The sequence below is a fragment of the Necator americanus genome, chromosome IV, assembly GCF_031761385.1.
Source record: "Necator americanus strain Aroian chromosome IV, whole genome shotgun sequence".
NCBI lineage: Eukaryota > Metazoa > Nematoda > Chromadorea > Rhabditida > Ancylostomatidae > Necator > Necator americanus.
Window position 1 is genome coordinate 30498861 of NC_087374.1, and position 14989 is coordinate 30513849.

The 14989-nt window shown below is 60.5% G+C and overlaps 1 protein-coding gene across 1 annotated transcript in view; it reads right to left on the reverse strand.

The window, feature by feature from the left end:
- Positions 1–13287, reverse strand: part of RB195_003257 (uncharacterized protein) — a gene marked incomplete at both ends in the record, with an annotated part of 22802 nt that extends 9515 nt beyond the window's left edge. The window contains 2 exons of the mRNA XM_064200835.1: positions 11850–11950; positions 13221–13287. Of these exons, the coding sequence (XP_064056716.1) occupies positions 11850–11950; positions 13221–13287 (168 nt within the window). The remainder of the gene's footprint in view (positions 1–11849; positions 11951–13220) is intronic.
- Between the last annotated feature and the right edge of the window lie 1702 nt (positions 13288–14989).

Sequence of the window (14989 nt, forward strand, 5' to 3'; positions counted from 1 at the left end):
ACCTATAGAAGGGGTGCGACGGGTCCATCGGCGCCAGATAGCCTATAGAAGGGGGTGCGACGGGTCCATCGGACGTCGGATACCTATAGAAGGGGGTGCGACGGGTCCAACGGCGTCGGATACCTATAGAAGGGGGTGCGACGGGTCCATCGGCGCCAGATAGCCTTAGAAGGGGGTGCGACGGGTCCATCGGCGTCGGATACCTATAGAAGGGGGTGCGACGGGTCCATCGGCGCCAGATAGCCATAGAAGGGGGTGCGACGGGTCCATCGGCGTCGGATACCTATAGAAGGGGGTGCGACGGGTCCATCGACGTCGGATACCTATAGAAGGGGGTGCGACGGGTCCATCGGCGCCAGATAGCCTTAGAAGGGGGTGCGACGGGTCCATCGGCGTCAGATAGCCATAGAAGGGGGTGCGACGGGTCCATCGGCGCCAGATAGCCTTAGAAGGGGGTGCGACGGGTCCATCGGCGCCAGATAGCCTTAGAAGGGGGTGCGACGGGTCCATCGGCGTCGGATAGCCTTAGAAGGGGTGCGACGGGTCCATCGGCGCCAGATAGCCTTAGAAGGGGGTGCGACGGGTCCAAGACGTCGGATACCTATAGAAGGGGGTGCGACGGGTCCATCGGCGCCAGATAGCCTTAGAAGGGGTGCGGCGGGTCCACCGGCGCCAGATAGCCATAATATGGGGTGCGACGGGTCCACCGGCGCCAGATACCTATAGAAGCGGGTGCGACGGGTCCATCGGCGTCGGATACCTATAGAAGGGGGTGCGACGGGTCCATCGGCGCCAGATAGCCTTAGAAGGGGGTGCGACGGGTCCATCGGCGCCAGATAGCCTTAGAAGGGGGTGCGACGGGTCCATCGGCGTCGGATACCTATAGAAGGGGGTGCGACGGGTCCATCGGCGCCAGATAGCCTTAGAAGGGGGTGCGACGGGTCCATCGGCGCCAGATAGCCTTAGAAGGGGGTGCGACGGGTCCAACGGCGTCGGATACCTATAGAAGGGGGTGCGACGGGTCCATCGGCGCCAGATAGCCTTAGAAGGGGGTGCGACGGGTCCAACGGCGTCGGATACCTATAGAAGGGGGTGCGACGGGTCCATCGGCGCCAGATAGCCTATAGAAGGGGGTGCGACGGGTCCATCGGCGCCAGATAGCCTTAGAAGGGGGTGCGACGGGTCCATCGGCGTCGGATAGCCTATAGAAGGGGGTGCGACGGGTCCATCGGCGCCGGATAGCCTATAGAAGGGGGTGCGACGGGTCCATCGACGTCGGATACCTATAGAAGGGGGTGCGACGGGTCCATCGGCGCCAGATAGCCTATAGAAGGGGGTGCGACGGGTCCATCGGCGCCAGATAGCCTTAGAAGGGGGTGCGACGGGTCCAACGGCGTCGGATACCTATAGAAGGGGGTGCGACGGGTCCATCGGCGCCAGATAGCCTATAGAAGGGGGTGCGACGGGTCCATCGGCGCCAGATAGCCTATAGAAGGGGGTGCGACGGGTCCATCGGCGCCAGATAGCCTATAGAAGGGGGTGCGACGGGTCCAACGACGTCGGATACCTATAGAAGGGGGTGCGACGGGTCCATCGGCGCCAGATAGCCTTAGAAGGGGGTGCGACGGGTCCATCGGCGTCGGATACCTATAGAAGGGGGTGCGACGGGTCCATCGGCGTCGGATAGCCTATAGAAGGGGGTGCGACGGGTCCATCGGCGCCAGATAGCCTATAGAAGGGGGTGCGACGGGTCCATCGGCGCCAGATAGCCTTAGAAGGGGTGCGACGGGTCCAACGACGTCGGATACCTATAGAAGGGGGTGCGACGGGTCCATCGGCGCCAGATAGCCTTAGAAGGGGGTGCGACGGGTCCATCGGCGCCAGATACCTATAGAAGGGGGTGCGACGGGTCCCACGACGTCGGATACCTATAGAAGGGGGTGCGACGGGTCCATCGGCGCCAGATAGCCATAGAAGGGGGTGCGACGGGTCCATCGGCGTCGGATACCTATAGAAGGGGGTGCGACGGGTCCATCGGCGCCAGATAGCCTTAGAAGGGGGTGCGACGGGTCCATCGGCGTCGGATAGCCTATAGAAGGGGGTGCGACGGGTCCATCGGCGTCGGATAGCCTATAGAAGGGGGTGCGACGGGTCCATCGGCGCCAGATAGCCTATAGAAGGGGGTGCGACGGGTCCATCGGCGCCAGATAGCCTATAGAAGGGGTGCGACGGGTCCATCGGCGCCAGATAGCCTTAGAAGGGGGTGCGACGGGTCCATCGGCGTCGGATACCTATAGAAGGGGGTGCGACGGGTCCATCGGCGCCAGATAGCCTTAGAAGGGGGTGCGACGGGTCCATCGGCGTCGGATACCTATAGAAGGGGGTGCGACGGGTCCATCGGCGCCAGATAGCCTATAGAAGGGGGTGCGACGGGTCCATCGGCGCCGGATAGCCTATAGAAGGGGGTGCGACGGGTCCATCGGCGTCGGATACCTATAGAAGGGGGTGCGACGGGTCCATCGGCGCCAGATAGCCTATAGAAGGGGGTGCGACGGGTCCATCGGCGTCGGATAGCCTATAGAAGGGGGTGCGACGGGTCCATCGGCGTCGGATAGCCTATAGAAGGGGGTGCGACGGGTCCATCGGCGCCAGATAGCCTATAGAAGGGGGTGCGACGGGTCCATCGGCGCCAGATAGCCTTAGAAGGGGGTGCGACGGGTCCATCGGCGCCAGATAGCCTTAGAAGGGGGTGCGACGGGTCCACGGCGTCGGATACCTATAGAAGGGGGTGCGCCGGGTCCATCGGCGCCAGATAGCCATAGAAGGGGGTGCGACGGGTCCATCGGCGTCGGATACCTATAGAAGGGGGTGCGACGGGTCCATCGACGTCGGATACCTATAGAAGGGGGTGCGACGGGTCCATCGGCGCCAGATAGCCTATAGAAGGGGGTGCGACGGGTCCATCGGCGTCGGATAGCCTATAGAAGGGGGTGCGACGGGTCCATCGGCGCCAGATAGCCTATAGAAGGGGGTGCGACGGGTCCATCGGCGCCAGATAGCCTATAGAAGGGGGTGCGACGGGTCCATCGGCGTCGGATAGCCTATAGAAGGGGGTGCGACGGGTCCATCGGCGTCGGATAGCCTATAGAAGGGGGTGCGACGGGTCCATCGGCGCCAGATAGCCTTAGAAGGGGGTGCGACGGGTCCATCGGCGTCGGATACCTATAGAAGGGGGTGCGACGGGTCCATCGGCGCCAGATAGCCTTAGAAGGGGGTGCGACGGGTCCATCGGCGCCAGATAGCCTAAGAAGGGGGTGCGACGGGTCCATCGGCGTCGGATACCTATAGAAGGGGGTGCGACGGGTCCATCGGCGCCAGATAGCCTATAGAAGGGGGTGCGACGGGTCCATCGGCGTCGGATAGCCTATAGAAGGGGTGCGACGGGTCCATCGGCGCCAGATAGCCTTAGAAGGGGGTGCGACGGGTCCATCGACGTCGGATACCTATAGAAGGGGGTGCGACGGGTCCATCGGCGCCAGATAGCCTTAGAAGGGGGTGCGACGGGTCCATCGGCGTCGGATAGCCTATAGAAGGGGGTGCGACGGGTCCATCGGCGTCGGATACCTATAGAAGGGGTGCGACGGGTCCATCGGCGCCAGATAGCCTTAGAAGGGGGTGCGACGGGTCCAACGACGTCGGATACCTATAGAAGGGGGTGCGACGGGTCCATCGGCGCCAGATAGCCTTAGAAAGGGGTTGCGACGGGTCCATCGGCGCCAGATAGCCTTAGAAGGGGGTGCGACGGGTCCATCGGCGTCGGATAGCCTATAGAAGGGGGTGCGACGGGTCCATCGGCGCCAGATAGCCTATAGAAGGGGGTGCGACGGGTCCATCGGCGCCAGATAGCCTATAGAAGGGGGTGCGACGGGTCCATCGGCGTCGGATAGCCTATAGAAGGGGGTGCGACGGGTCCATCGGCGCCAGATAGCCTATAGAAGGGGTGCGACGGGTCCATCGGCGTCGGATACCTATAGAAGGGGGTGCGACGGGTCCATCGGCGCCAGATAGCCTTAGAAGGGGGTGCGACGGGTCCATCGGCGTCGGATAGCTATAGAAGGGGGTGCGACGGGTCCATCGGCGCCAGATAGCCTTAGAAGGGGGTGCGACGGGTCCAACGACGTCGGATACCTATAGAAGGGGGTGCGACGGGTCCATCGGCGTCGGATACCTATAGAAGGGGGTGCGACGGGTCCATCGGCGCCAGATAGCCTTAGAAGGGGGTGCGACGGGTCCATCGGCGTCGGATAGCCTATAGAAGGGGGTGCGACGGGTCCATCGGCGCCAGATAGCCTATAGAAGGGGGTGCGACGGGTCCAACGACGTCGGATACCTATAGAAGGGGGTGCGACGGGTCCATCGGCGCCAGATAGCCTATAGAAGGGGGTGCGACGGGTCCATCGGCGTCGGATAGCCTATAGAAGGGGGTGCGACGGGTCCATCGGCGCCAGATAGCCTTAGAAGGGGGTGCGACGGGTCCAACGGCGTCGGATACCTATAGAAGGGGGTGCGACGGGTCCATCGGCGCCAGATAGCCATAGAAGGGGGTGCGACGGGTCCATCGGCGCCAGATAGCCTTAGAAGGGGGTGCGACGGGTCCATCGGCGCCGGATAGCCATAGAAGGGGGTGCGACGGGTCCATCGGCGCCGGATACCTATAGAAGGGGGTGCGACGGGTCCATCGGCGCCAGATAGCCTTAGAAGGGGTGCGACGGGTCCATCGGCGCCAGATAGCCTTAGAAGGGGGTGCGACGGGTCCATCGGCGTCGGATAGCCTATAGAAGGGGGTGCGACGGGTCCATCGGCGCCAGATAGCCTATAGAAGGGGGTGCGACGGGTCCATCGGCGCCAGATAGCCTATAGAAGGGGGTGCGACGGGTCCATCGGCGCCAGATAGCCTATAGAAGGGGGTGCGACGGGTCCATCGGCGCCAGATAGCCTATAGAAGGGGGTGCGACGGGTCCATCGGCGCCAGATAGCCATAGAAGGGGGTGCGACGGGTCCATCGGCGTCGGATACCTATAGAAGGGGGTGCGACGGGTCCATCGGCGCCAGATAGCCTTAGAAGGGGGTGCGACGGGTCCATCGGCGTCGGATAGCCTATAGAAGGGGGTGCGACGGGTCCATCGGCGTCAGATAGCCTATAGAAGGGGGTGCGACGGGTCCATCGGCGCCAGATAGCCTATAGAAGGGGGTGCGACGGGTCCATCGGCGCCAGATAGCCTATAGAAGGGGGTGCGACGGGTCCATCGGCGTCAGATAGCCTATAGAAGGGGGTGCGACGGGTCCAAGACGTCGGCGCCAGATAGCCTATAGAAGGGGGTGCGACGGGTCCATCGGCGTCGGATAGCCTATAGAAGGGGGTGCGACGGGTCCATCGGCGCCAGATAGCCTATAGAAGGGGGTGCGACGGGTCCATCGGCGCCAGATAGCCTATAGAAGGGGGTGCGACGGGTCCATCGGCGCCAGATAGCCTATAGAAGGGGGTGCGACGGGTCCATCGGCGCCAGATAGCCTATAGAAGGGGGTGCGACGGGTCCATCGGCGTCGGATACCTATAGAAGGGGGTGCGACGGGTCCATCGGCGCCAGATAGCCTATAGAAGGGGGTGCGACGGGTCCATCGGCGCCAGATAGCCTATAGAAGGGGGTGCGACGGGTCCATCGGCGCCAGATAGCCTATAGAAGGGGGTGCGACGGGTCCATCGGCGTCGGATAGCCTATAGAAGGGGGTGCGACGGGTCCATCGGCGCCAGATAGCCTATAGAAGGGGGTGCGACGGGTCCATCGGCGTCGGATAGCCTATAGAAGGGGGTGCGACGGGTCCATCGGCGCCAGATAGCCTATAGAAGGGGGTGCGACGGGTCCATCGGCGTCGGATACCTATAGAAGGGGGTGCGACGGGTCCATCGGCGCCAGATAGCCTTAGAAGGGGGTGCGACGGGTCCAACGCCGTCGGATACCTATAGAAGGGGGTGCGACGGGTCCATCGGCGCCAGATAGCCTTAGAAGGGGGTGCGACGGGTCCATCGGCGCCAGATAGCCTTAGAAGGGGGTGCGACGGGTCCATCGGCGTCGGATAGCCTATAGAAGGGGGTGCGACGGGTCCATCGGCGCCAGATAGCCTATAGAAGGGGGTGCGACGGGTCCATCGACGTCGGATACCTATAGAAGGGGGTGCGACGGGTCCATCGGCGCCAGATAGCCTATAGAAGGGGGTGCGACGGGTCCATCGGCGCCAGATAGCCTTAGAAGGGGTGCGACGGGTCCAACGACGTCGGATACCTATAGAAGGGGGTGCGACGGGTCCATCGGCGCCAGATAGCCTATAGAAGGGGGTGCGACGGGTCCATCGGCGCCAGATAGCCTATAGAAGGGGGTGCGACGGGTCCATCGGCGCCAGATAGCCATAGAAGGGGGTGCGACGGGTCCATCGGCGTCGGATACCTATAGAAGGGGGTGCGACGGGTCCATCGGCGCCAGATAGCCTATAGAAGGGGGTGCGACGGGTCCATCGGCGCCAGATAGCCTATAGAAGGGGGTGCGACGGGTCCATCGGCGTCGGATAGCCTATAGAAGGGGGTGCGACGGGTCCATCGGCGTCGGATACCTATAGAAGGGGGTGCGACGGGTCCATCGGCGCCAGATAGCCTTAGAAGGGGGTGCGACGGGTCCATCGGCGCCAGATAGCCTATAGAAGGGGGTGCGACGGGTCCATCGGCGTCGGATACCTATAGAAGGGGGTGCGACGGGTCCATCGGCGCCAGATAGCCTATAGAAGGGGGTGCGACGGGTCCATCGGCGCCAGATAGCCTTAGAAGGGGGTGCGACGGGTCCATCGGCGTCGGATACCTATAGAAGGGGGTGCGACGGGTCCATCGGCGCCGGATAGCCTATAGAAGGGGGTGCGACGGGTCCATCGGCGCCAGATAGCCTATAGAAGGGGGTGCGACGGGTCCATCGGCGCCAGATAGCCTATAGAAGGGGGTGCGACGGGTCCATCGGCGCCAGATAGCCTATAGAAGGGGGTGCGACGGGTCCATCGGCGTCGGATACCTATAGAAGGGGGTGCGACGGGTCCATCGGCGCCAGATAGCCTATAGAAGGGGGTGCGACGGGTCCATCGACGTCGGATACCTATAGAAGGGGGTGCGACGGGTCCATCGGCGCCAGATAGCCTATAGAAGGGGGTGCGACGGGTCCATCGGCGCCAGATAGCCTTAGAAGGGGGTGCGACGGGTCCATCGGCGTCGGATACCTATAGAAGGGGGTGCGACGGGTCCATCGGCGTCGGATAGCCTATAGAAGGGGGTGCGACGGGTCCATCGGCGCCAGATAGCCTTAGAAGGGGGTGCGACGGGTCCATCGGCGTCGGATACCTATAGAAGGGGGTGCGACGGGTCCATCGGCGCCAGATACCTATAGAAGGGGGTGCGACGGGTCCATCGGCGCCAGATACCTATAGAAGGGGGTGCGACGGGTCCATCGGCGCCAGATAGCATTAGAAGGGGGTGCGACGGGTCCATCGGCGCCAGATAGCCTTAGAAGGGGGTGCGACGGGTCCATCGGCGTCGGATACCTATAGAAGGGGGTGCGACGGGTCCATCGACGCCAGTCGGATAGCCTATAGAAGGGGGTGCGACGGGTCCATCGGCGCCAGATAGCCTATAGAAGGGGGTGCGACGGGTCCATCGGCGCCAGATAGCCTATAGAAGGGGGTGCGACGGGTCCATCGACGTCGGATACCTATAGAAGGGGGTGCGACGGGTCCATCGGCGCCAGATAGCCTATAGAAGGGGGTGCGACGGGTCCATCGGCGTCGGATACCTATAGAAGGGGGTGCGACGGGTCCATCGGCGCCGGATAGCCATAGAAGGGGGTGCGACGGGTCCATCGGCGTCGGATACCTATAGAAGGGGGTGCGACGGGTCCATCGGCGCCAGATAGCCTTAGAAGGGGGTGCGACGGGTCCATCGGCGCCAGATAGCCTTAGAAGGGGGTGCGACGGGTCCATCGGCGCCAGATAGCCTTAAAAGGGGGTGCGACGGGTCCATCGGCGCCGGATAGCCTTAGAAGGGGGTGCGACGGGTCCATCGGCGTCGGATACCTATAGAAGGGGGTGCGACGGGTCCATCGGCGCCAGATAGCCTATAGAAGGGGGTGCGACGGGTCCATCGGCGTCGGATAGCCTATAGAAGGGGCGACGGGTCCATCGGCGGTGCGACGGGTCCATCGGCGTCGGATACCTATAGAAGGGGGTGCGACGGGTCCATCGGCGCCAGATAGCCTATAGAAGGGGGTGCGACGGGTCCATCGGCGTCGGATACCTATAGAAGGGGGTGCGACGGGTCCATCGGCGCCAGATAGCCTATAGAAGGGGGTGCGACGGGTCCATCGGCGCCGGATAGCCTATAGAAGGGGGTGCGACGGGTCCATCGGCGCCAGATAGCCTATAGAAGGGGGTGCGACGGGTCCATCGGCGTCGGATACCTATAGAAGGGGGTGCGACGGGTCCATCGGCGCCAGATAGCCTATAGAAGGGGGTGCGACGGGTCCATCGGCGCCAGATAGCCTTAGAAGGGGGTGCGACGGGTCCATCGGCGTCGGATACCTATAGAAGGGGGTGCGACGGGTCCATCGGCGTCGGATAGCCTATAGAAGGGGGTGCGACGGGTCCATCGGCGCCAGATAGCCTTAGAAGGGGGTGCGACGGGTCCATCGGCGCCAGATAGCCTATAGAAGGGGGTGCGACGGGTCCATCGGCGTCGGATACCTATAGAAGGGGGTGCGACGGGTCCATCGGCGCCAGATAGCCTATAGAAGGGGGTGCGACGGGTCCATCGGCGTCGGATAGCCTATAGAAGGGGGTGCGACGGGTCCATCGGCGCCAGATAGCCTATAGAAGGGGGTGCGACGGGTCCATCGGCGTCGGATACCTATAGAAGGGGGTGCGACGGGTCCATCGGCGCCAGATAGCCTATAGAAGGGGGTGCGACGGGTCCATCGGCGCCAGATAGCCTATAGAAGGGGGTGCGACGGGTCCATCGACGTCGGATACCTATAGAAGGGGGTGCGACGGGTCCATCGGCGCCAGATAGCCTTAAAAGGGGGTGCGACGGGTCCATCGGCGCCAGATAGCCATAGAAGGGGGTGCGACGGGTCCATCGGCGCCAGATAGCCTTAGAAGGGGGTGCGACGGGTCCATCGGCGCCAGATAGCCATAGAAGGGGGTGCGACGGGTCCATCGGCGCCAGATAGCCATAGAAGGGGGTGCGACGGGTCCATCGGCGCCAGATAGCCTTAAAAGGGGGTGCGACGGGTCCATCGGCGCCAGATAGCCATAGAAGGGGGTGCGACGGGTCCATCGGCGCCAGATAGCCTTAAAAGGGGGTGCGACGGGTCCAACGACGTCGGATACCTATAGAAGGGGGTGCGACGGGTCCATCGGCGCCAGATAGCCTTAGAAGGGGTGCGACGGGTCCATCGGACGTCGGATACCTATAGAAGGGGGTGCGACGGGTCCATCGGCGCCAGATAGCCTATAGAAGGGGGTGCGACGGGTCCATCGGCGCCGGATAGCCTATAGAAGGGGGTGCGACGGGTCCAACGGCGTCGGATACCTATAGAAGGGGGTGCGACGGGTCCATCGGCGCCAGATAGCCTTAGAAGGGGGTGCGACGGGTCCATCGGCGCCAGATAGCCATAGAAGGGGGTGCGACGGGTCCAACGACGTCGGATACCTATAGAAGGGGGTGCGACGGGTCCATCGGCGCCAGATAGCCTTAGAAGGGGGTGCGACGGGTCCATCGGCGCCAGATAGCCTATAGAAGGGGGTGCGACGGGTCCAACGACGTCGGATACCTATAGAAGGGGGTGCGACGGGTCCATCGGCGCCAGATAGCCTTAGAAGGGGGTGCGACGGGTCCATCGGCGCCAGATAGCCTATAGAAGGGGGTGCGACGGGTCCATCGGCGTCGGATAGCCTATAGAAGGGGGTGCGACGGGTCCATCGGCGTCGGATACCTATAGAAGGGGGTGCGACGGGTCCATCGGCGCCGGATAGCCTTAGAAGGGGGTGCGACGGGTCCATCGGCGCCAGATAGCCTTAGAAGGGGGTGCGACGGGTCCATCGGCGTCGGATACCTATAGAAGGGGGTGCGACGGGTCCATCGGCGCCAGATAGCTATAGAAGGGGGTGCGACGGGTCCATCGGCGTCGGATACCTATAGAAGGGGGTGCGACGGGTCCATCGGCGCCAGATAGCCTATAGAAGGGGGTGCGACGGGTCCATCGGCGCCAGATAGCCTTAGAAGGGGGTGCGACGGGTCCATCGGCGTCGGATACCTATAGAAGGGGGTGCGACGGGTCCATCGGCGCCAGATAGCCTTATAAGGGGGTGCGACGGGTCCATCGGCGCCAGATAGCCTTAGAAGGGGGTGCGACGGGTCCATCGGCGCCAGATACCTATAGAAGGGGGTGCGACGGGTCCAACGGCGGTGCGACGGCCACGGATAGATACCTTAGAAGGGGGTGCGACGGGTCCACGGCGTCGGATACCTATAAAAGGGGGTGCGACGGGTCCATCGGCGCCAGATAGGCTTAAAAGGGGGTGCGACGGGTCCACTCGGCGTCGGATACCTATAGAAGGGTGCGACGGGTCCATCGGCGCCAAGATACCCTTCAGAAAGGGGTGCGACGGGTCCATCGGCGCCAAGAAGAATAGCCTAGAAAGAGGGGTGCGACGGGTCCACGCGCAATACAGTAGAAGAGCCACGCAAACATCCAGATACTATAGGGGGAAAAGAATCCCATACCGAAACTCAAAAACCATAAAAACGGGCCACGGATACCTGTAGAGGGGTGCGACGGGTCCATGGGCGCCACGAAACCTTCAAAAGAGGGGTGCGACGGGTCCATCGGCGTCAGGATAGCCTATAGAAGGGGGTGCGACGGGTCCATCGGCGCCAGGTAGCTATAGAAGGGGCTGCGATGGGTCCACCAGCGTCGGATACCTATAGAAGGGGGTGCGACGGGTCCATCGGCGTCGGATACCTATAGAAGGGGGTGCGACGGGTCCATCGGCGCCAGATAGCCTTAGAAGGCGGTGCGACGGGTCCATCGGCGTCGGATACCTATAGAAGGGGGTGCGACGGGTCCCACGACGTCGGATACCTATAGAAGGGGGTGCGACGGGTCCCTCGGCGTCGGATACCTATAGAAGGGGGTGCGACGGGTCCATCGGCGCCAGATAGCCTTAGAAGGGGGTGCGACGGGTCCAACGACGTCGGATACCTATAGAAGGGGGTGCGACGGGTCCATCGGCGCCAGATAGCCTTAGAAGGGGGTGCGACGGGTCCATCGGCGCCAGATAGCCTTAGAAGGGGGTGCGACGGGTCCATCGGCGCCAGATAGCCTATAGAAGGGGGTGCGACGGGTCCAACGACGTCGGATACCTATAGAAGGGGGTGCGACGGGTCCATCGGCGCCAGATAGCCTTAGAAGGGGGTGCGACGGGTCCATCGGCGCCAGATAGCCTTAGAAGGGGGTGCGACGGGTCCACGGCGTCGGATACCTATAGAAGGGGGTGCGACGGGTCCATCGGCGCCAGATAGCCTTAGAAGGGGGTGCGACGGGTCCATCGGCGCCAGATAGCCTATAGAAGGGGGTGCGACGGGTCCATCGGCGCCAGATAGCCTATAGAAGGGGGTGCGACGGGTCCAACGACGTCGGATACCTATAGAAGGGGGTGCGACGGGTCCATCGGCGCCAGATAGCCTTAGAAGGGGGTGCGACGGGTCCATCGGCGCCAGATAGCCTTAGAAGGGGGTGCGACGGGTCCATCGGCGTCGGATACCTATAGAAGGGGGTGCGACGGGTCCCACGACGTCGGATACCTATAGGAGGTGCGACGGGTCCACAGCGTCGGATTGCTATAGAAGGGGGTGCGACGGGTCCACCGGCACCAAATACCTATAGAAGGGGGTGCGACGGGTCCAATGGCGTCGAGTTGGTGCACCGATGATAGATACCTTTAGAAGGGGGTGCGACGGGTCCAATGGCGTCGGATGGACCCGGTCATTGGTCGCAATAACTCAGGGTGCATAACGTAAAAGATAAATGGTTGCAGCCGTTTCAAAGCCGTGACCACTGGGCGCTTTGCTTCTTCACCGAGCATGACTCCTCCGTGTGCCTTTTTCCTTCTTCTTTCGCCTCAAGTTTATAGCATGCCGTTCTCAGAAAGTGAAAACGCGCATGCAAGCGGCCACTTAAATAGTAGCAAGATGTTTATGTGATCTGACGTGGAACGTTATCATTATCAGTAGAATGATGTCTTTCACGTCATTTTATGTTAAAACATCATTCTATGATAACTATTGGGGGAAATCAGGAGGAATACCCATACTTCGAGTAATGCTTTCAAATAATCTACTATATAATAACGGGCTTATTCTGTCACGTGTGTCTGTGTGTGTGTGTGTGTGTGTGTGTGTGTGTCAGTCACGAAATTCAAAATGAGGGGTGCGACGGGTCCACCGGCGTCGAGTTAATGCCTCGAAGCTAGGAAGCTATAAAATGAGGTGTGAAGGGGTCCACCGGCGTCGGATACCTATAGAAGGGGGTGCGACGGGTCCCACGACGTCGGATACCTATAGAAGGGGGTGCGACGGGTCTATCGGCGCCAGATAGCGTTAGAAGGCGGTGCGACGGGTCCATCGGCGTCGGATACCTATAGAAGGGGGTGCGACGGGTCCCACGACGTCGGATACCTATAGAAGGGGGTGCGACGGGTCCCACGACGTCGGATACCTATAGAAGGGGGTGCGACGGGTCCATCGGCGCCAGATAGCCTTAGAAGGGGGTGCGACGGGTCCAAGACGTCGGATACCTATAGAAGGGGGTGCGACAGGTCCATCGGCGCCAGATAGCCTTAGAAGGGGGTGCGACGGGTCCATCGGCGCCAGATAGCCCTAGAAGGGGGTGCGACGGGTCCATCGGCGCCAGATAGCCTTAGAAGGGGGTGCGACGGGTCCAAGACGTCGGATACCTATAGAAGAGGGTGCGACGGGTCCATCGGCGCCAGATAGCCTTAGAAGGGGGTGCGACGGGTCCATCGGCGCCAGATAGCCTTAGAAGGGGGTGCGACGGGTCCACGGCGTCGGATACCTATAGAAGGGGGTGCGACGGGTCCATCGGCGCCAGATAGCCTTAGAAGGGGGTGCGACGGGTCCATCGGCGCCAGATAGCCTTAGAAGGGGGTGCGACGGGTCCATCGGCGCCAGATAGCCTTAGAAGGGGGTGCGACGGATCCAAGACGTCGGATACCTATAGAAGGGGGTGCGACGGGTCCATCGGCGCCAGATAGCCTTAGAAGGGGGTGCGACGGGTCCATCGGTGCCATATAGCCTTAGAAGGGGGTGCGACGGGTCCATCGGCGCCAGATACCTATAGAAGGGGGTGCGACGGGTTCACCGGCGCCAGATATCCATAATATGGGGTGCGACGGATCCACCAGCGTCGGTGGACCCGTTCATTGGTGTGCAATAACTCAGGATGCATTACGTGAAAGATAAATGGTGCAGCCGTTTCAAAACCATGACCACTGGGCGCTTTGCTCTTCACCTTCATGACTCCTCCGTGTGCATATTTCCTTCTTTGTTTGCCTCAAGTTTGTAGCATCCCGTTCTCAGAAAGTGGAAACACTCATGCAAACAGCTGCTTAAATAGTAGCAGGATGATTACGTGATCTGACGTGGAACGTTATCTTTATCAGTAGGATGATGTCTTTCACGTAATTTTATGTTAAAACATCATTCTATGATAACCATTGAGGGGAATCAGGAGGAATACTCATACTTCGAGTAATGCTTTCAAATAGTATCTACATTAATCTCGCATCGAAGGAGTGTTTGTAGCTGATAGTCGAATATTCTCCAAATGTAGAACTGACGCGTTTAGAAGGAAAGCTCCGTAATCTTTCGCCTCAATTTATAATATAAAGAAGAGAAGGAAAGCGTGGTTTAAAAAAATCTAATTTTACAGAAAACACTACTACTACTAACTTTCTTTGATCAGTGAAGGGGAGCGAAGCTAAAACCACCGAAAGTCTGAAGTCCGGCTTTAGCCGGACATTCAGACTGGTATCTACATTAATCTGGCATCGAAGGAGTGTTTGTCGCTGATGGTTGAATATTCTCCAAATGTAGAATTGACGCATTTAGAAGAAAAGCTCCGTAATCGTTCGCCTTAATTTATAATATAAAGAAGAGAAGGAAAGCGTTGTTTAAAAAAAATCTAATTTTATAGAAAACACTACTACTATTAACTTTCATTGATCAGTGAAGGGGAGCGAAGCTAAAACCACCGAAAGTCTGAAGTCCGGCTTTAGCCGGACATTCAGACTGGTATATAATAACGAGCTAACGAGCTTAGTCCGTGTGTGTGTGTGTGTGTATGTGTGTGTATGTGTGTGTTTGTGTATGTATGTGTGTATGTGTGTGTGTTTGTTTGTTTGTTTGTTTGTTGCCTGTGTGTCACGAAATTCGAAAAATGGGGTGCGACGGGTCCACCGGCGTCGGATTGGCGCGCCAGCGTCAGATAGCTATAGAATGGGGTGCGACGGGTCTCGCGGCGTCGGATTGGTGCGCAGTAACTTCGAGTGCACAACACAAAAGATAGATGGTTGCAGCCGTTTCATAGCCATGGCTACGGGGCGCTTTGATTTTCACCTTTATGACTCCTCCGTGTGCATATTTCCTTCTTTGTTCGCCTCAAGTTTGTAGCATGCCCTTCTCAGAAAGTGGAAACACGCATGCAAACGGTTGCTTAAATAGTAGCAAGATGTTTATGTGATCTGACGTGGGACGTTATCATAATCAGTAGAATGATGTCTTCCACGTCATTTTATGTTAAAACATCATTCTGTGATAATTATT